Below are 22,691 nucleotides of genomic sequence, written 5' to 3'. Positions count from 1 at the left end.
GCTACAAGAAGTCTGAGCTGGTACACTGGATGAAATCCAACATAACATAAGCAGATTTCCACTTGCACAACAAGATTTTCCCTGCCTCTACTCCCCTCATGCACACAGATTTGCTCCAGGAGGTCCCCCAATCCTCTGGAGCTGATTTTGAGGATGTGCAGGAGGCTGCAGGGGGAAGGATGAATTGCCCCTTCTATTCTGCTGACAGAAGCTGCTCTGTCAGTGGGGGAGAAGTTAATGGGATACCACCCATAAGAAGTTGATTTAATCAAAAGTACACACGTGGAATGCTAACACAGGTAAATTCCTTCTTCATAGCCTGAAACATGTACAAAGCTGAGCCTTTTGCAAATCACTAAGTTATGAATGTCAATTCCACTTCCTGTCTATACCAACTTATTTATGAAATGTATTTTTGGCCCTCTATCTGACATATTTGTCCGGCGAGGTGATGTTTGCCCTGTCCTGGACGGGGTTGCACTCTCCCTAAAGGATTGGGTCCGTAGTTTGGGGATGCTCTTGGATCCAGAACTGTCATCTGAGGCACAGGTGAACTCAGTGGCAAAGAGCACCTTTTATCAGCTTAGGTTGATATACCAACTACGCCCTTATCTGGACAGAGATAGCCTAGCTACAGTTATCCATGCTCTGATAACCTCTCGTTTGGATTACTGCAATGCGTTATACGTGGGGCTGCCTTTGAAAACAGTCTGGAAGCTTCAGCTGGTACAAAACAGGGCAGCCCGTTTACTAACAGGGACTGGCTGGCGAGATCACACTACGCCAGTCCTTTTACAACTTCACTGGCTGCCAGTCCAGGTCCGGGCCCGATTCAAAGTGCTGGTATTGACATTTAAAGCCCTAAACGGTTTGGGGCCAGGTTATCTGAAGGAACGCCTCCTCCCATATGTACCTGCCCGGACCTTAAGATCATCTACAGGGGCCCTTCTCCGTGAGCCCATGCCAAAGGAAGTGAGGCAGGTGGCTACTAGGAGGAAGGCTTTCTCCGCTGTGGCACCCCGGTTGTGGAATAAGCTCCCCAGAGAGGTCCGCCTGGCGCCTACACTGTACTCCTTTCGTCGCCAGCTGAAGACCTTTTTATTCACTCAGTATTTTAACACTTAATTTTAACTTAAATTTAAATTTTACTGGTTTAACTCTATATTTTAATCTTATATCAATTTTGCTGCGTGGTTTTATCCTGGTTGTGCTTTTTATACTGTGTTTTGTATTTGTGCTTTTAACCTGTTGGTTGTTTTATTATGGTTTTAATTTTTGTGAACCGCCCAGAGAGCTTCGGCTATTGGGCGGTATAGAAATGTAATAAATAAATAAATAAAATAAATAATATGCACTGGGTTCAGACGATCGCAGCAGGGGAGGAAACCATTGCAGCTTCTCTCCCTACCCCCATTTGTATAATTCCCCACGCTGTAGCTCAGGTTGGCATGTCGTCTGACCCTTGTGTGTGGCGCAGCATGTGTGTGTCATACCCAACCCACAAGGTGCAATAAAGGTTGTAGGGTGGGTACGAAGTTTCCCCCTCTGTACTGCATTTGAACAACCAGGGAATAATGCAAATGGGGGGTCGCACATGCAGCACACATGGGGGTGGGGGCCAGAAGCCACGATGGTTTATTTCCCTGCTGCAATCATTCAAATGCATCTATTTTCTTCTGCCTGCAATATAGTAATCCAACCAGAACCTTGCCCATAGGTGTGGTGTAGTGGTTAGGACTGGGAAGACTCAGATTCAAAACCCTTCTTGGCCATGAAGCTCACCTGGGTGACCTTGGGCCAGTCACCATCTCTTTGACTAACCTACCTCACAGGGTCATTTTGAGGATAAACCATGTATAGGAAACAACTATAAATGGAGGAAAGGTGGAGAGATAAATGTACTAAATAAAAAATACTATACTGTAGAAAAGGTGAACTGTTCAAATAGGTGAGTGGTTATGTAAGTTGCAGATTAATGGAAGTGCGGCATCCCTGGGTAAAGTCTGAGAGCTTTATTAAAGGACTGGCACACCTTCACTGTGTGTCCTTTCCCCTGCAAAACTAAAGAGCTCTCTGTTACAGCATACAGGGAAGAAGTAAAGAAATGAAAAATAAAGATATTGAAACTTACCCTTCTTGGACTGTAGGAAGCATTAAATTCATCTCCAATGCGCCGTAATTCCTGTGCAATCCATATTTCTGGCCGTATATCTTCTGGGATTGGCTGTGACTGCCAGTTGGAAGCTGGATCAAAGCAATATAGGAAAAATACATTTTAAAATTTCTGAACAGTATTTCGCCACCCATCCTCCAATGTCCCCATGCATCTAAAGGTTCTATTACATTTTTCTGTCCAAATTACAAGACTGAGAATAACAACTCTTAATAAAGGTACCAAGAAAATTTAACATTTCACTGAACAAGCTGCCAAGAAACCTGTAATTACTGTATGTATTACATTAAAATTAGCACAGCATCAGAACTCTCAGTTCTTTGCTTACTAAGTCTTCGTAAAATTTAAATTTTCCAGCATAAGAAATAGTGAATCTGTGAACCTTTTAGGTCAGAATGTTGGTTTAAGACTAGCAATAAATGGAGTAAAGCAATATTCATGGATACAAATGGGTCTTCATATGCTACCTACCCATCCAACCACGCACTAAATGTAACCTACTGTTTTTTCAAAACTTCCAATTTGTGTCACCAGCTGCATAGATCAAACTCTCAAGAGAAGCCAGCAAAAGATACCAATATACAGATTTACAAATAACTTCATAAAATCAGACACTGACAAGTAAAAAGACAATGGAAATACTGGAGTATTATCTCCCAAGGAAGACATTACGAAGCAAAGGTAAATCTGCAGCAAGCAAGTGTCCTGATGTCATTTATTAATTTTTTTAATATATTTATTTTAATTTCTATACCGCCCAATAGCTGAAGCTCTCTGGGCAGTTCACAAAAGTTAAAACCATCAGACATGAATCAAAGTATAAAACAAACTACAGTATAAAACAAACAGTATAAAAACACTATGTAAAAATACTATATAAAAGCACGTCATGACATTCCATGTTCCCTCACCCCTAATGGTAGCAGCATCAGTAACTGAATTAGAGCACAGAAAATGCAGAAAATCTACTAGAATTTAAGGAAGAGAACAGGAAAGCTAGACATGCAGCTGCATTTTTGGTGGTAGCTCTGTGTTTAATATTTACTTTGGCCCTAATACAAACCCTTTATTTGTATCCTGCCCATCCTCCAATAATCTCAGAGTGATGTTTAACCTTAACATCACCAGTGGAACACAGGTTTGGCTGAGAGAGAATGATTTACCCGAGCTTCCTAGCCAAACAGTGATCTCAACCTAGTTTTTTTCTCATCCAAGCCCAACACACTAGATATTGTTGTTTTAAGTCTTTGACCAAGTTCACATGTCACAGGCCTTAGCTAGATCTACCTTTTAATCCACGACGGAGGAGGGAAGATCCTGTGATGTGATTATCGCGAGATCCCTCCTCCGTTTACATGTAAGGCGCGACGACCTCAGGGGGAGAGGCGTCGTGTCTGCCATTTTTTTAATTTTTAAAGCAGGAACGCTTGTGCGCAAAGGTAGGTGCTTTTTTAAAAAATTACTTTTCCTGCTCCCCTCACCCTACCCCCGATGGGTGCAGCTCCCAGCTCCGTGTGAGGAATTGCGCAGAGCAGGGTAAAACTGCGGCAACAGGCCACACATTCCACGGTCTCGGGCTTAGCCTGGGACCATGGAAAAAGCGGGCCCAAAGGGGAGGGCGCGATCCCGGGGCAAGGCAGGGATGATCCCTCCCTGAACCCGGGATCCCCTGTGCGTCATGTGGATGCACAGGGGTGATCCCGGGGTTCGCCCCAGGATTTCGCCCGGTCTAGCTAAGGCCACAGTGTCTAAGTCAAAGAGTGGTATGAATCCACATTTGCTCCTTCCTTCATGTGAGTAAACTAACAAGTCAGGATCCATCACTGATGTGTAAATCAGGAATTATAGTTAAACGTGTGCAAACAAGTCAGGAATTGTAACCCAACCTCAAATCCTGGTTTAAAGCTAGGTTTTAATTGCAAAAATGTAATCATAATTCTGAGTTCACACCTTACAAGAAGTTAAGGTTAAGTGCTGAATCCTGGCTTGTTTGCCACCTGTGTGAAGGGAAGAGAATGTAAATATGGCCATTAGCAACTTAGCAACACAGTAAGGAATTTTAAAAGGCAGAAGTCATGTTTTTAATGTGTTTTATATTCACTGTTGTTCCCTGCCTCGATCCAAGTGGAGAGGCGGGTAAGAAATAAATTATTATTATTATTATTATTATTATTATTATTATTATTATTATTATTATTATTATTATTAGGTACAGGCCTCAGGTAGAAACAAATTTTATTGGTTATGTTCATAATCTCAGAAGAGGAAATTCATCTGCCATGTACACGTATGTTGTTTCATAAAGGGAGAGGTTTATAGGCTCTGAAAAACAACAAAGATGTATTTCTTGACTTTGTCAAAACTATCTGTGTAAGGGGTTTTCCTTGTGATGGCTGAACTGCACCAAACTAATAAAGACTTTGTAGGAGAACCCTCACATTTCAATGACAGGACTGTCAGGGCAGTATACAATCATACAAGCAGAATCAAACTGCATTGTTCAACCTTTGGCTGACGGTCAACAGAAATAGCTGCATGTACACCTGAAAGTAGTAGTTTTCAAATATATCTTCATCCACCAAGTTTAGTGCATCAAAAAAGAGGTACTAACGCTTGTATGTTATCCTTAGTTTTACAAGGTGTACTGCTGTGATCTTTCAAGAAGCATGCTGCTGTCTTCTCTCAAGTAAATCTATTCCAGAGAATGCACAGCAATGTGCCAATTTGAGCTGAACATTGCTATCTCTATTCAAATATATTTAGTCAAAAGGGAAAAAAGTAACAGCATGGTGCTTGAATCTAGAAAGGATTGTCCCCGTGGGATTCAGAAGAATCTGCTGTGCTTCTCTTTAAGTAAATTTGAGTGGAAGCACAGATGTGTCATTTCAAGCACCTAGTCTCAAGTAAGTATACTCACAAGTATATGTTGTAGCAAGCCACTGGAAATTGTACCACTGATTTGGAATGTCCTTTATAAACCTCTCCTCAAAGCACATATTTTTATGACGCCTTAGGCACAACCCCTAGTTCCATGCTTTACTGCAGCCTCCCCCAACCTGGTGCCCTCCAAACATTTTGGACTGCAACTCTCAGCATTCCTGACCATTGGCCATGATGGCTGGAGTGGAAGGGAGCTGACACCCAAAACATCTGGAGAGCACCAGATTAGGGAAGACTGCAGTAAAGTATCTAAGCATGTATGTGCAAGTATTTCAATTGCATATTATTTCCTGTTGACCTCGCTTCACCTCACCTTCTTCTGTTTTCCCTGTGTAGAACAGATTGCATTATCCATTCCCCTAGACAGAATAGCTTGTAAACTGCCCAGACAGCATTGGCTATTGGGCAGTATAGAAATGTAATAAATAAATAAATAAACAAACAACATAAGCTCCTCAGGGCAGAAACCTTTCCTCTTATACTTTGTAGAGTGCCATTTACACTGATAGTGTAATAATAATAATATTAATAGTTTTCCTCTTGCTCTTTGCAGTGATTTACTGCATGTGGACAATGAGATAAGAAGGGACAAACCAATTCAAAACAAAACAACGATTTATGATAGATGTATAACCTTGCACTTTAGAAGGCTGATCTGAGAAACAGCAGAAGAGTATTCAAATGGGAATGCATGTAATATAATTGCAACACATCACAACCTTTCCCACTGGCAATAGTTGGTAACATTTCAAGACATCAACTAATATTGTAAGTATTACCTGATTCCTCCCCTCTGCCTGCCACCCCATCTTAGTTCAATCTTGCCACATGAACAAAAACAGTCTATACTTTGCCTGAAAATTAAGCCCAGTAGTTAACTACTGCGTTTGTCAATAAGTATGAGGTGAATCAGAAATGAATTCAATCCCGAATACAATTTTGGCCCTTCAAAATTAGGGAACAACTTGGTGACTACTTAAACTGACCAATTGCTTTGTCCCCTCTGTGTTAACTATAATGATAGTATTAATGAAGCTGTCTCCGGAGGCACACAGAAAATATTCCACAACATAGTACAAATTTAGGGCCAAATGAGACATGACAGCAGCACACCTGGCTCTTGTGGTGCAAAAGATTTTGAGTGCAAAAGGAGTGCATGGATGAAAGGAGCTGAACTATCCTCATTATTTGTTTGATATATTTCTGGATTGCCCTTCTGCTCAATAAGTACTTAAGGCGATCTAAGCAATGACCAGGTTTGCACATAACAACATTTCATAGGTTAATTAACCCTTGATTTGCTATGCACGAGCAGGAGTGAACAAGTGAGCTGCATCCCGTGCACTCCTCACTTCTGCTTTTAATCAACAACCTACATCAGCAATGTTGTAGGTTGTTGAGCGTGACATGTGAACTTGGAGTGCTGGGTTGTTTTGGGGCTACACAACCCAGCATTTAATCCAACGATGAACCATGGGTTAATTGCTGGGTTGTTTTGCCCTCGAACAAACCAGCATTTGGGTTTGCATGTCATGTTTAACAACTTATGACCCAACCAATTGTAGGTTGTTAGTTCAAAGTGGAAGTGGCTGATGCACTGCAGGAGTGTGTCCACTCTCTCCCATTTGTGCAAACTGGGTCACTAAAATGTAACAATTCCTAACAAAGCTGATAAAATACATACAATGCAATAAAACAGGAGAACTTTCCTATATGTCATTGATTGCCACTTATTTCCACACAATGAAGTGTGTGTGAGAGAGGGGGGAGGGAGGGAGAATGTGCTGTAGGAGTGCAATATATATGAGAAAGATTTGCATAGAGGTTATGGGGCAGGGAAGGTTGGTTAACTCGTTGTCCCTAGGCCAATTCCTCAATTTAAAAATTCCCCCACTAAAGCTGCTATTTGCCCTGTCATGGAAATGTACAGGAACACATAAATTTCCCTAACAGAGCAAGTAGCAAGCAGCAAATATTAATGTTAGCATAAAACCATTGTACAACTTCCATATAATTTGGAGAGTGAAATGAGGTTTTGCCCCACAAATAACAATGTTTTGAAGCAACTGTACAAATATCTACCAGAGAGTTGTATCTAGTAGTGTCCATCCACCAGTGGAACAGACCCTGCTGGTGGAATGGATTCCCCCTCCTCCCCTGTGCCCCCTCATTTGCTACAGACAGTTGGGAGACCCTCTGGAGTAGACTTGAGAGGTGTTCAGGGGGAGGAGACGAAAAGGACATCCATTCACATGACATTGGATGTAGCCCAGAAATTATTTCCATCAACACAGTACTACCACTGCAGGGGTTCTGATAAGATTACTTTGGAGTTCTTTTCAGTTCTATGATCCTGGCCTGACTTTTCTCCCCTTCAATAAACGTGAAGCAATGACAGCAAGCATGACAGCACTTCTTACACAGAATATTCCACAAACTTGGCATTAAAACCATAACGGTATCATAGGGGAATACTCATAGCTTCCAATCTCACAACAATCAAAAGCTAGCAGAGCAGTGAAAACGTTAAGCAAATGTGCCTGGCTCCAATCTGGATGGAAAATTTATTTTAGAGCCAAACTAACATTTGCTTGGCTTACAGATGTATTGTTTTCACATTATAGTCACATTATAGTAGTGAAAGACCCTATCAGTTTTCAAAACAGAGTTTGCATCAGGCTCAATTTTAGTTGCTTTTTTAGCTGCTGAAATTCATTCCGCAAAGTCCTTGCAATAATGGCTTACTCAGTTCCTAATCTTCTAGTCATTTTAAAAAACAAAAATGGAGGAACCAACCAACAAAAATTGTTTTGCTATAGTGTATCCCGGGAGGAATGCTCCACAAATGGTATCTTAGAATGCCAGAGTTTTTTTCGTTTTTCTTCAGCCAAAATACAGTTATTTCACTCCGCTTGATCATCACAACGTATACCTGAATAGGCAAGCCTCAAAACATGTGCAAGAGTAGATGGACCACAAACTAATCACACCCCTCTACAAATCAACACAGTTCTCAAAATGTAGGAGACATGGAAAAGACACATCGATCTAGCACAAAAATCATGTCCAGGCCAACAGAGGATCAAATCTATATCCTTCCCCAAACACAAATTCCTACTCCAAACAGACCAAATCCATTTCACTCAATGGCAGTATGAAGCTAATCCTAAGAAAACCCCAGACTGCAAATGCCACTCAGGCAAGTTTTGACACCCAATGTAGAGTGTAAGTTATACACACATCAACACCTAATGCCAGCCAAAACATTTTGATGCTTGCAGCAGAAACTTCTAATTGGCAATGCTGACAGGCACTAAACAGAGCCACAAATGTGGTGAAAGGTGACATCTAAACAGAACCGAATCTTAGCATAACCTTGGCCCAAACAATATTCCTCCTTCTGCCAGTGGGAATGTACATATAGATAGGTGTCTAGGCAGCCTGACAAATAAAGTGTAGCTTTAGATGCGTTCTCCCTACCAGCCCTCAATCTATTTATAAGTAGCCAACAGGTTTGTGGGTACAAACATATTAATTAGACAAAAGAAGCACTGCCTTTTCACACTGAATGTATTACATATTCCAGTAATAAAGGGCCCAATTCACAGAAGACAAGATTTTTTTATACGGTACTCACTTCTGTGCTGAAAACTGTGTGACCTCTGTGTGTTAATTAGCCATGAGTGGCTGCACATATATCAGTGGTTTACTGAGTGCCCACACAATTTAACGGCTTCCATGTAAGAACTCTCATGCTATTGGCTATTTGTGAAAGTACACAATTGTCAGGAATGAGGAAAATCTATGATGTGATAAAGGTTTGGGGAAGAACTGTGCTTTTCTCCTCAGCTAAGAGCTAAATTAGAAAGTTACTTCTAAGCCAGATACTCAGAACTAGCAAGTGGAAGTTCTGCAGGTTACCCAAGACTCAACATACTGAGGACCCCCAAGAAGATAGATGTTTGAGGAGCCACCTGCTCAAGCTTTGTACAAAACTTAACAAGATGTTAGTTTCACATAAGCACACAAAAGCAGAACTGTGCAATTTACTACCAAAAAAATATAAAAACACATAATGGGACCTAAGGGACTGTACATATGAAAAACCTATACTGACTTCAAATGACAGGTTCTACAAGTCAAGAAATTAATATAATGTTTCATGTGGTTAACAGTGAAATCAAACTGAGGCTTTCATAAAGGACTTTCTGTGGTACTGCAAGATCAAAAAGATCAGGAGTGTCAAGTCATTTAGCTATGCAAAGTAGCGATACATTTTCAACCTTCATATCTAAGATAATCCATTCCAAACACACTTTACTGAAGTCATATTCAAACAATACAAGGTATGTTTTGCTGTCTCATCATTATTGAAGAAAACCTATTTTAAGTCATTGCTGTAAAGCAAAGATGCCCAGCAGGCATCCCATGTACCACTTTTCCCTTTTAGGTAAGACGTTCATGGCAAAATCTTGAGAGCCTAAATTTTGCTTTAGACAAGAAGTCAGTAGTTCTCAAGATAATCAAAGAGAAAATATTAAAACATTACTACAATATCCAGTGGAGTCTTTAATGACAGTCAAACTCTCATAAAAACAGTCTGTTACATAATTGCTCTAGCACAGCTCCAATTAATTTGAATGGCATTTGCACAAGAAAACTTTTATCTAGTTCAGCATTATGTATTCAACAGTGACTATCAAAATTAAATTAACTTATAAAGTGTTTACTTATACATTTTAAAAATAACAAATTGTACCTTCACCATTAGTTGTGCCTTATCCCAATTTGCTAGTTGCGAAAGCATTTTTGTGCAAAAGTATATGAATTAAAAACATCTGCACGTATGTTCAGTAATTACCTCATAATATCAAGAAGTCTTGCAATAATTAGTGCAATCACAACTACATCTCAGCATTCATTAGCTAATATAAATCTGTCTTTGACTGGCAGCAAAACTCAAAAACCTGCCTCAGGTGTAACTGTTCAATCCTGAAGCTTGAAGTGCCAGCATAAATGCACAAGACAGGGCACTATCAACTCATTTGTACAGTGCAAGACATTACACTGGCGATGCAAAGATATTACTCCCACATCACCACAACTGCTTTAAGACAGGTCTCTAAGGTGGCAAACATTTTTTTCATGATGATAGCTAATGTACGATTTCCAAATCAATAGGATTGGCAGATTTGCACACCACAGACTGACATGGAACAGACAAAGCTGTTTTAAAATTTGATAGCTTACAAGATCTTGTACCAAAAATATTTATTCCCAAATAAAATGTAGCTTCTGGAAGGAAGCATAGGTGTTCTGCACCCACCAGGCACTATCTACATAACACGAGCATCTCCAATAGTAAAGTTATATACTGCTTACTTGTTCTATTTGAACAGTGCAGAACATCTCTTCTCAGGTACAGTGTGTACCCAAAGTCATTGAAAATGTTTATGTGACACATCAATACCCTGCCTTATTTCTGAAGAGTTCTAGGTGCCTTACAACAAAGTCAGTAATATAACAATTAAAATCATCCTTCCAATTTACAAAACACATGATATATAGTTGACAATCATATTAAAAACCTAAGAAAAACCAGTGGCCATCGGTGCGTTGGCTACTTGGAAGAAAAATACGAGCTATCGGACAGTCTCCAACATTCTCAGTACACTGTCCATGTGTACTTGACAATTCAAGCCATCACATTAAATTTTAAGACAGCACACAGAACAGCTGCTGGAATGTGATGCCATAGGTCATCAGTCTTGAGTAATGCAGCTGGGCTCTTTATGCTTCTAGAATGAATTGCTTACTTGGCCTTTGCTAACACTTAGAATTATTTCCAATCTCAGAAAGATATTGTCTAGGTAAATCACAGGAGATATAGGAAAAGTAAATACTCATAATATTCACAAAATATTATTTAGCAGCATTTGCAGAATCTCACAACACTGCATCACAATGACTGCAATATTTAGTTTAAAGTCCCTACTTGGAAACTGAGAGAATGTCAACTTTCACTTGATCAAAAAGTGTTTAAAATCACACAATTTCTGAGAAGAGCTGTAAAAGACTGGAGTGCCTTTAAGCAACACAGAAACCAAATATACAAATATTGTACCATGCCTGACTCATAGTTTCTGAACATTTGAGGTCGATAGCACAGTATCAGCGAAACTAGCCTACACTGAAAAACCTCATATACAATTTAAAACTACAACATACCATGCAGACAGAATTTTTACAAATACGCATTTTTCATCAAAAACTGTACAGTTATGTGCTGGTCTCTCTCTTCAACATAGAAGCATTACAGATGTAAACTATTTATATGATTGTATTAAAGTTCAGAAAATTCCCCCCAATCCTTGCAGATATGTAATGAATTTAGCTTAGCCTGGCCTATTTCTTGCTGGGGCGGGGGGAAGGGAGACCCAAAATATTTTCTGTTTGCCACAAATGGCTAACAGCCTTAAATTACTACTTTTTATAAATCATATTGGGTCACACCCAAGCTTCTGAAAGCAATCACTAAGAGCTGTGGAAACTAACAACCCACTTCTCTTAATTGGTATTTTAAAATCCTCTGCAAGCAATATTTGAAGCAAGCTCGAAAGCACAAAGAAGAGAATAGTATAAGGTGGCTCAAAATTACAGCCACTTGAGCATTATTTTCTGGAAATAGCTATTTTCGTTTTGTTCTTTTTCTTTACTATGGGAGGTTGACATGGAGTCTGCATGTCAAATTTAAAACCCTATTAAACACCGGTAGTCATTGATTTGTTATATCTATTCAAGCCAAGTGCTAAGTGTCCTCATCTTTTTCATAAACTGAGGCAAGGTTTCCCCCACAGAATTTAACACATGCAAATTTTCACAGCAATGCTAGAACGTCTGTAATATATTATGTATCACTCTACTTCAACAAATAACTATGTTTGTTTAACTGCAACATTGCATTAGAATATTCTGTTATATGCACCAAAACTACAGAAGGATATCAAGTTTCACTACATTCCAGAACAGACCTAAATCCTAAACATGACCTATATTTTATGTTTCCAAACCCAAACAGACATCTCATTTTTCAATTAATCCAGCATTACTAAGTATATCAGCAATATGTATCAGTTTTTCCCATGTCCCAAATGCATACCTAAGAAACCCATATATTTTCTTCTTTAGAGTATAAAAGTCCTAGTGATAAAAAAGAGAGAGTACTTGTATTTTTCTTTTTCTGCGAGCCAAGGGCTGACTATTAAGCTAGTTGAGCTAACCATGCTTTCTGCCTCGCACATCTCCTCCCTGTTCTTCTCCACAGCACAATACGGTAAAAGGAGTAAGAAATGGTAAGAGAGTTGGCAGAAAGGTCATTTAGCTGCCTGTGGAGCAAGCAAAACTGTGACTACTTCCAACTGCCAGCACATGTTGGACTGGAGTCAGAAGGACCTCTAGTGAACTCCAGGAAGTGTAGCAGCAGCAACCCAGGAGTGAGAAAGGAAAACACTACAACAACACTATCTGATGCAAGCTACATCCCCCAATCAAACTGGAAGTAGTTATTTTATCAATACAGTGAAAAACAGTGTTTATATTTAAAGCAGAGTTATAACAATAAAGCTCACACTACCTAGAGCTGTACTGTGACTATTTAGATCTTGCCTCAAAGACAGTATTTGCCTGTGTCTGGGCTCTACCACTTCAGGCTTCAATGCCTCCACAATAAAAAACAACACCATCAACAGAGAAAATTAGTTAACAGGAATAAGAGTCCTAAACTTCTCCATGATTCCTAGTTTTTTTTATGTATGGGTATTTTTTTTTAATATGGAAGAAGCATTTGATCATGAGTGTTTTCATCTGGAGTCTAAAATAGTACAGCCCAGATACAGACTTATGAGAATCAGGCCCTTGTAAAGTAGAATTTAAGATACAACAACAACAACAGTATCATAGAATATGTTACTTTTTAAAAACAGGGAGAAATCTAGTAAGTATAAAACTACTTTCTCATGGATTCTAATCTGAATGAACCACATTTCTGAAGATTCTACCCAGACTAAATTCAACATTTTAGGGGTGAAAATTCAGACATTATGATCTTGAGGTATAACACACACACACGCACACCTAAAAGCTGCACATTTTGTCCCACTCAAGGGATGTGGGCACCAGATGAAGGTATGGCTTGCGGACATCACCACAGGGAGATAAGCAGCTTCCCTCTTTGGGTGTTACACCAGAATTGCAAAAAGAGGATGCAGGAGCTATTTGCACTTCTACTCTCCCTTCAAAATGTTAATGTTGGAGGCCACTCACCATTATTACATAAAAACTCTACACAATCAATCTGTTTAGCTGCCAAGGTTTTGGAGAATATTATCTTTGCTTACTACAAAATTTTCAAATCAGCTTGCAGGAAGTTTTAACATCTTCTAGGAAGAGGAGAACATATACAGAATAGTATCCATCCGATAGGAGTGGTGTTTTTTTTAAAAAATAATTCAAGAACTGAAAGCAGCACGGATTTTATTCCCTTTCTCCAACATATTGGAGTGTTGCATATCAGTGTGTAACTTAGCATTAACAATGTGTTGTCTTAATTTAAAGATCACTCAATGCATTTTTGGATAAACCAGGAATAGGAGTCTGCTGCCCTCCAGATGTTTTGGACTACAGCTTCCATCAGCCCCAGCAAGCATGGCCAATAGTCAGGAATCGTGGGTGTTATAGCGCAAAACATTTGGAGGACACTGGATTACCTACCACTGGTCTCAACCAGGCATTCTCTTTTGGTGAGCTTATGAAACTTGCATTGACTTTCTTAGAGGGCATTTTACAATAGCTACTTTGAACGTTCGCCACCATTGTGCACAGATTTTTGCACTGCAATGCTTACATTTGAGTTTACTGTTTAAAGAGAATTTCCAATATACAAAGCTATCTCATCCTATCTAAAGAAATACTGATACTATTTCTTGGTTGAAGTGCAGACATATAAACAAATGGACTTTTACTGACAACAAGTCAAACATAAAATCAACTTTCACCTGGAATATGAAGAAAGGGAAGTGGTTATATAAACTGCACAATGCAGAAAACTTCCCCCTCCCTTTCACCACTGTAAACTCAGATGTAAACTTTGCCTGAAGCTGGGAAAAAAATACAGGTTTTCAGAAATCGGTCTTTAAGAGAAAAAACATATAAAAGTCAATTCTTCACTATAGATAATGGTCATCATAAATTATTATAGGACTGAACTTCACTTTTGATAGCAGCTAATGTGGCTAACTTGCCTAGTCAATTATGAATGGGTCATTCTGCATGATCTGTCATGCATACATGGCGAACAACAATTATGAGCAACCCTTAATATTAAAGCAGCACTACTTACAAAAAAGCAAGTAGCAGACTTAAATGCAGAGAGGAAAATCTGAGAACTTTTATAAAACCATCAAAAGAACAGTTATCAACCAGAGCTGAAACCGAGGTCCAAAACTACCTCCTTTGCTGCTTTATAAAAGGGACTTGGGGGGACTTGGAGTTTATCATAAGCCACTGGGCCATGACCAGTTTGCACATCTTAGCTGGATTTGAGCTGTGTGTGTGTTATCCTCAGGAAACTCAAATTACAGCAGATGGACATGTTGTACTTGCTCTACAGTAGTGTTAGTTTGAAATGATTGTGTTCATATGATATGCAGTTAGAATTCATAAAAGTAAAACATAAAATTCACCTGCAGAATTTTTAAAAAACCACCTCCCCATTTTCATTTTTTCAAATGTTTTTACCATCGTATTTCCTAATTTATCTGGAAAATTACACTTAAAATATAATTGTGAATTCCCAAGACTCCAACCAGAGGCTGCAAGCCACAAGCAGTACCATTCAAACCTTATGTAGTATATATATATCACATATTGGTAAGAAACTGGCTTAACGAATGCATACTTTGTTCTCCTACCCTATTTCTAGAATACATGCAGGAGGCAGGAGTGACATCACAGAAGAGCTTTCCTCCCCTGAAAGTTCCCTGCACCTATCTATAGAAGTCTGCCCTAATGCACCAGGGCTGAACTAACAGAAGAACCCTTAAAAGGCAAGACAAACTCTTCAGCTCAGGACAACAATCTCAAGCTGCAATCCTCTCTATGCTAACTAGAATGTACATCCCATTAAAATGGATGGCTCTTACTTCCAAATAAAATGCACAGGATCATGCTTCAATAACACCAGTAGATAGAACTTGAACAAATTTGTGTAGTGATCAAAGATCAGCCAAGTCATCTATGCGACCAGAGCAAAGAGTGGCATCTTTGATAGCTGTTCCAGGACTGTGGATTTCTCTCTCCATGGGAGGCCTGTTAAATTCTACTGTCCATCTGCCAAAAGAATGTTCAGATTTTTGGTTGCTTTGTTATTTAGGGTGGAATCCTAAGGGATTGCTGCTCAATAGACACCAGGCTTCAAGATTGGAGCCCGCTATCTATCCTATGTCCGTTGGGCAGGTCAGGCATAGTGGGAGAAGGACAGAGGTGAAAATGTTCCTCCTCTTTATGTTTTCAAGTAGATGAGCTGAGAAGCTCATCTAGCTGACCTACCTCCTTGTTAGCAGGACAGGCACCAAAGAACTTTAGGATCCTGCCCTATTCTTCTCCTCCCTTCCCTCCCACCCCCATTTTCCTCTCAAGCTCTTCCAACATTGCTGTTATCATCTTGGAAGAGCAGGGGTTACAGTGCTTTGTGAGGCAGAGAAGGTGGGGGAGAGGGAACGATCCAATCTTGGATTCCTCTTCCAAAGGTCATAATAGTGTCTGCAGCCCGGGGTGGGGAGAGACACTCTCTCAGGGACCATAGGTACTACTCTGCTAGTAACACAATTTAAATGGGTAAGGTCAATTCTTGATTATTTAGTATCCTTGAAATTTTATTACCTTCTTATAATGTGATGTCATACTCCCTGGTGCCTTAGAAAATAAATTGTTTTTTTTAAAAAATACCAAATAAATCCCAAGAGTAGCGTCATTTCTGGTTAAACTGTTTACTAAACCATGTCAATACAACTAGAAGTATTTGGTAATTTATGTTTGTACAAAGCCCCCTTTCACCTGTTAATTTCATTCTTTAGCAGTGTTGCATTTCTTCCCACCACCAAAAAAAGCTCCTCTGTTTTTAACAGCTGTAGACAGAGATCCCAAAGAAATCATCTCCATGCCAGGAAAAGTAGAATTGTTGAATTTATACCTGTCAGTCAACTGTTAAAAGGCAACAAAGCCTCTATCATGAAAAAAGATTAATGTACTGTACACATTTTAGCAGCAATAGTAAAACTATTTGCAAGCAGGGCACACACTGTTCTTGGTTTGATGTTTATTATTACTGTCCTATTTACCTAAACAACAGGCTGCACAGACATTTTCCCAAATCTGTTCTATGTTCTACTTTTTCAGTGAAGCAAGAAAACTAAGCCCTAATAAATTTTAAAATATCAAACCAAAGAGAATATTAAAAAGTATGGGATTTTCCCCTAGATTCTGATTGGTAGAATTTTCAGGAAGTGCCTTCAGTTACCATGGTAAAAATGGAAAGATAAACATGCCTACTAAGATCCCTAAACTACTTTAAAAGGTATTTATGCACTTGCAAGTCTGCCGGCTTAAAAATATGCCTGTGCAGCAGCTTCCCATACTCCTGGTTCAGTGCTGTATAACACAAAAATTAGATTACTGAAAGTATCCCTGAAAGAGGATGTTACCTTTTCCTTCAGGACACTTCAGCACTCAAGAGCAGGAAACCAACCATGTTAAACCACAGGGAACAGGATGCACTATAACAGCTTATGCCTACCCAGCCAAAGTAGAACAAAGTGAGATATGCCTTAAGTGGTCTGTACATCACACTGTCAGTTTCAGATTTGCATTCCACATTAAATATTGCAGACTTTTAACTTCATATTGGTCTGGACACTGGTAAACTAATATTAATCACATGTGCATTTCAGTACTATGTGAAGCTTGGCAAAATATCCCCCTAAAGTGTGTGCGGGGGTGGGGGGAGAAGATTCAGCAATGTTCAGGCCGATGAGTACCAAGAATTTTCAGGTGAGTACATAAAAGGGCAAGTACAAGATGGCCATTTTTTTGCTTTTCCTAAAAAGCCCACAGAATTTGCTGGTGCTTCCAGCAATAACTTGCCTATAGCATTGTTCCCAGGGGCATTCTGTCCCAGGAATGCAACAAAACAGCTGCCATGTCCTGATGGCTGAGGGGGGTGGGGCAAATAAAAACCTCATATTCAAAGGTTGGGTATTTGGGCTATCGTCCTCAAATTAGGGCCAAACTACATGGGACTCTACATCACTTCTGTTTGGGGCATTTTTAAAAAATGTTAATTAGCTGGCACATGCCTGATCAGGTTCAGTGTGGAAGGAGGGGTGCTCTGTCACCATGGTCTGGATGACCCCATCAACAAAGCTGCTATTAAGCCCAGGATGGAAGCTCCCATTGGCACCAATAGGAACTTTCCTCACAGGGCTAACAGCAGCTTCAGGGTGTGATTTTCTACTGGAACAGGAGGAAAGGGTTAAACCCTGATCACCTCCATTTGAAACGTAATATGTAACATTTTAAAAACATTCACATTACAGGTTATATATTTAGTGTCATGTAGTTTGGGCCTTATTTCTTTGAAATAGCCCTACAGACTACTCTAAATAAAGGAGTGTAAGTATAAGTATCATAGCTCCTCTCAAGTATATGGCCAAGTATATTGTGAGTTCCTGCTTTTCTGGAATATTTTCAAGGAATATTGGACCTGATGGCTCACAGTTCTTTTTTTAAAAAAAACTACTACAATACATTCATTGATTCCTTCAAACTTAATGACAAAAACACAAGAAGGAGCCCAGGCTTGACAGGTGGGTAGAAGGAAGTTATATTCATAACAAGAGTGGAAAAGTTTCTTACCATGGTCTTGCTTACCCATTGCGCTTAGTAAATGGTTGATGGCTTGACACGGGGGACTTGGAGTCTGTGTGGACTTGTCACAACTCATAGGTGCTGGACTCCTGTCGGTGTCAAAAGAAAAATACCCACTGGAGGATCTAGACAGCAGTGGGGATCTTCGTACAAATATGAATAACGGGGATCTGGTAGCAAACGGACTGGGGCTGGAGGGTGGTGCCAATGGTCCCTGAGGGCTACTGGGTGATGAACCGTCCCGCTCGCCAGAATGATTACCTTGGTACTCAGTTTGTAAGGAGGTAGGGGCCCCAGGCCGAAGATGCTGAGGCTGAGCTGGCCTTTCAGCAGGCTGCAATTGTCCACCTTCTCTATCGCACTTAGAATTTAAATCAGAAGATTGCTTTGCCATTTGGTCTTTTTTTTCCGCCCTGAAAAAAGGGGGGAAAAGAAGAAAATAATCTCAAACTACATGTAAAACAAGGTAAGAATGGCTTGCAGTACCTGAGTTTATGAAATCACGACTACAATATTAACCATGCTAATCATTTTGCATTTTACATCTCCTCAGAATTTCAAGTACTAATTAACCTACATGCCAAAATGTAAAAAAGTAAAAGATCAAATATGGTTAAAGGTGTATTATCCAGTCCAACATCACTCAGAAAAAGCCTTGGTGAAAAGAAAACAACAACAAAAAGTTTTAAGGCAGAACTTGCTAGCCAGCTGAGCAGTGTTCAAAGTCTAGTCATGTTTGGGAGGAGAGATGGTTCAATTGGCTTAAAAAAAACAGGAAAGAAAGAAAGAAAAAGAAAAACAAAGAACATTGAACCCAAATCCTCAACCCCCTCGCCAAGTAATTAGGCAGGACGATCAGATACAGTGTTGAAATGTTAAGTGAGGAGTCGATGCTGTGATTGTGCAGGACGGGGAAGTCGGCCAGGCTCGCTCCATTGTTCTACCGAATATGCTGATCACAGCAAGTCTGGAAGGCTTGGCAAGAGCAATCAGTTGTAAAGTGCGTCACAATAGAGTTTGTACACTGCAAGTGCTCCTCTGTTCAACTCCTCCTCCCCTCATCCTTTTACAGTTGGTTTGCCACCCCCAAATCCTTCTTCTTAGCTACACGGAAAGAGAAAGACGCACGAAAACGTTTCAGTTTGGAACCTCCCAAGAAGCTGCAGTGTCTGTTATTAGATTTTGTTTTGAGGGTGGCAAAGTCAAAGGAAAAAAGCGACAGCAAGAAACGAACCACGGCAGGTCACTCCAGTAGCACGGCACGAAGAAACACTACCCTTCCCACCCCTGCTCCAACTCACCTCTATTTACTTTCTTTCTTTCCAAAATATATACTGTGACTTGACTAAGCAAAACGTTCCATCGTTGCCCCGTAGGGCAGACAAAAGCAACAACAGGTTGGGAAAAAATGCCAATTTTTCGATGCGAACATACAAAGTTGGCAAAACCATTACAAGCAGGGAACAAAAAGGTGGGAGGGGGTAGTCATACAGAAGCCTATATACGGGAAGGCGCTTTCGGGGGAGGGGGCAGGCAGGCCAAACACCCCCTTGTTGTGACTTGAAAAGAAATTCAATTGCAAGTCCAAGTTACTCCTCTTGGGTCTGGAGGGCGCTCCCTGCCAAACGACACCGGGTGAGACCGAGCCACGACCAGGAACGTGCAGGACGAATCCCCTCTCACATGAAGCCCAACAAAGGGAGAGCGAGTGCACGGCAAGAGAATAACAGACCGAGAGTAGAGAAAGGGGGAGGGGATAAAAAGAAGAGAGGGTGGAGACACAGGCGCACACACCAGGAGACCCCGGCCCACAAACCCCTCCCCCGGCCGCTACTTACGCTTTATGGCTTCTGAGTCATCCCCGAGGCAACTCCAAAACGTCCCCCCGGCTGATACCCCTCCGCGCGCAGACCGAGACTGAAGGCAATACACACGCGCGCGCGCGCCTGGACAGCAGCTCCCTGCCGCCGCTGCCGCCGCTTGCTCGCCCGCACACACAACACTCGCCAGCCAGGAGGGCACCGCCGCCGCGCTCTGACTGCTTCTCCAAGCAGAGGAGAGGGAGCCGTCCCCGTCACCAGTGAAAAGCATTGGCTGAGGCAACGAGGCCAATCCGGGCGCGCCAAGGGTGGCCCTGCTCCGCCCACGGCGCTGCGAGGACAGTGTTTACAAACTCAGCCAGGGAACGAGAGAGGCACACATACACACGCGCGCGCACCCGCGCGGCCTGCCGCAACCCCGCTCAGCGCCACGGCCCGCCCCCGCCCCCGCCCCCTCCCTATCTATGTCCTGAGGAGCTTCCTGGAGCAGCCGCGGCGATCAAGAAGCGCCACCGGCTGCACTGCAGCCTCCACCCTGAGCCCTGCCCGCCCGGTCACCCGACGACCCACATCCCCAATTTGTTTTTTCTATCATGGCAGCAAAAATAGCAAAGAGTCTAGAGGCACGCCCCCTCCCCGAAAGCCTGGCAACACATTGACCGCGGCGTGGTACCACCTTTCGCAGGCAAGAGCGCCATGCTTCGTCAGATGCAAAGCCACGGACGCAGCAGCGTCGCGCGGCATTCCCTACTGCCCCCACAGTCCTGGCGTCTTACCTAAAACACTAGACGCCACTCCGCTTTTGCCGAGCGTCCCTGCAAACCCACACCCCAAGGTTCTTCACCCCGTTAACGCGGAGCATCCACGCCCACTTCTCCCGCCCTGAAATCGCAGGTTTAAAACAGTCTGCATTACCATGTATAGTGCAACCTCCTCCCCTGGGGCACACATTTTCCCTTTCTGTCCACAATTCCTCACTCTCTGCTCCCAACCCCCATTGCCCCCAACACATGTCATCCTTACCCAGATTATTACACTTTATTTACCTATCTGAAAGCATGCCCTCTACAGTCCCCATTTCACCCCATCAAGCACAGTCAAGCTGTCCTCACTGCCATTGTCAGATACACACAGATGTCCCCATTCATCCCACCAGCATCTAGCAACAGCAGTCCTCTCATTCCTGCAAACAGGTCCTTCTACAGCTAAAAGACACTGACCTGGTTCGCACGTAATGATAACCCAGGCTTGAGTATGGGTTGTTGTTGAATCGGGGGTTGTCATTAAGTGCGAACCCTGCATTATGGTTTAACATTGGGCTTGTTCAGACAGCATGCTAAGCCACTAATCCTTTTGCAGCAAATGGTTAGTGAGCATGTTTAAACCATAGTTATGTAGCCACCATGGTTAGGTATGTTTGGTTCATGATGTTTAGCTCAAAATACTTAACCACCATGGCTTAGCATGTCTAAACAGGGTCTATGGTTTATTAACCACGAATAACCCAGAATTCACCACACAACAACAAACTGTGAATTCTCTTGGGTTGTTTGTGGTTAACAACCCATAAACCATAGCACAGGGTTCGCACGTAATACCCCACACAATTCAACAACAATCCATACTCTTGAGTTGTCATTACATATGAACCAATGAGTTGTTAACCATGAACAACCTAGGAATGGTACCAGTACTCTGGTACCAGTACTCTGGGTTGACATTATGGCTGAGTTTGGATGACACGCTAATCAACCGGGGAGGGGGGGAATAGGAGCAAAATGGAAATCAACTGTTGATTAGCATGTTGTCCGAACTCATCCTATGTGTAAACCAGGTCATAGTTAAACCATAGAGCAAGGCTCGCACAAAGCAACAACCCATGATTCAACCCATTACATGCGAACTAGCCCATACGCAACCCATACTATAGGTTGTCATTATGTGCAAACTAGGCCGTACTCTGGGTTGTCATTATTTGTGAATCAAGCCAGTATTCTGCTTTAGAAAGTAGTAGCATACCTACCAAACCTACACAAGATCCCCAAAGTGTATTCCCTTTGACTCCAACTTCCACAAGTTGTCTGTTACGTCTCCCACCCCATCCAGTTTTAAGTTCCACAAAACCTGCCACATTTCCTTTCTTGCTCCACAACACCCCCTCCAGTCCTTACCACATTGGCATTACTTTTCATTTCCACCACACATGCGCTATGAGTATTTATTCATTATACTTCTTTACGCCCAATAGCCAAAGCTTTCTAGAACTTTCACAACAGTTACAACCATAAAATACAACAAGATGACAAAACACAATACAAAACTTTTAAAGTTTAAAATTAAAACTACAGTATAAGATCAAAGTTAAAATCAGCAGCAGTGTAAATATCTAAAAACACAACAATTTTAAGACAATAAAAATTGAAGAACTAAAATGCCTGGAAGAAATGTCTGCAAAGCTTTTTTCAAAGCACTGCAGCTGTGCTCCCACAGATTACACATCATTGTCCCATCCCCACCACAACTCTGTACTTCCAGACTGAGGGCAATTCCTAGTGCTACCAATCAAAACATATCATACAGATATTCAATCCTTCCCTCTTTAAAAGGATTTCTGTTTTAAGAAAAAGATGGAAGAAGTGGTGGGGAAACATTGGAAGGTTACAAATTGGAGAAGACATTGGCTGAGTTCAGACAACATGCTAATCAACTGGGGGGGGGGAATAAGAACAGAATAGGAAACAACAGTTGATTAGGGAGTTGTCTGAACTCAGCCATTG

At 41.3% G+C, this 22,691-nt stretch overlaps 1 protein-coding gene across 2 annotated transcripts in view; it reads right to left on the bottom strand.

Annotated features, from left to right (window-relative positions):
* Positions 1-20,066, bottom strand: part of BCL2L11 (BCL2 like 11) — a 38,364-nt gene extending 18,298 nt beyond the window's left edge. The window contains exons 1-3 of one of the 2 annotated variants that reach the window (XM_063123916.1): positions 19,933-20,066; positions 18,083-18,507; positions 2,132-2,244 (exon numbers count right to left, since the gene is read on the bottom strand). In XM_063123916.1, coding sequence (XP_062979986.1) covers positions 2,132-2,244; positions 18,083-18,488 — 519 coding nt within the window. In that variant the 5' untranslated portion in view covers positions 18,489-18,507; positions 19,933-20,066. The remainder of the gene's footprint in view (positions 1-2,131; positions 2,245-18,082; positions 18,508-19,932) is intronic. The other variant, XM_063123917.1, reaches the window with a different exon arrangement.
* Positions 20,067-22,691: the final 2,625 nt, after the last annotated feature.

The sequence above is a fragment of the Elgaria multicarinata genome, chromosome 4 (assembly GCF_023053635.1).
Source record: "Elgaria multicarinata webbii isolate HBS135686 ecotype San Diego chromosome 4, rElgMul1.1.pri, whole genome shotgun sequence".
Classification (NCBI taxonomy): Eukaryota; Metazoa; Chordata; class Lepidosauria; order Squamata; family Anguidae; genus Elgaria; species Elgaria multicarinata.
The sequence above is the reverse complement of the archived record's forward strand: the minus strand, read 5'-3'. Positions and strand labels throughout refer to the sequence as shown.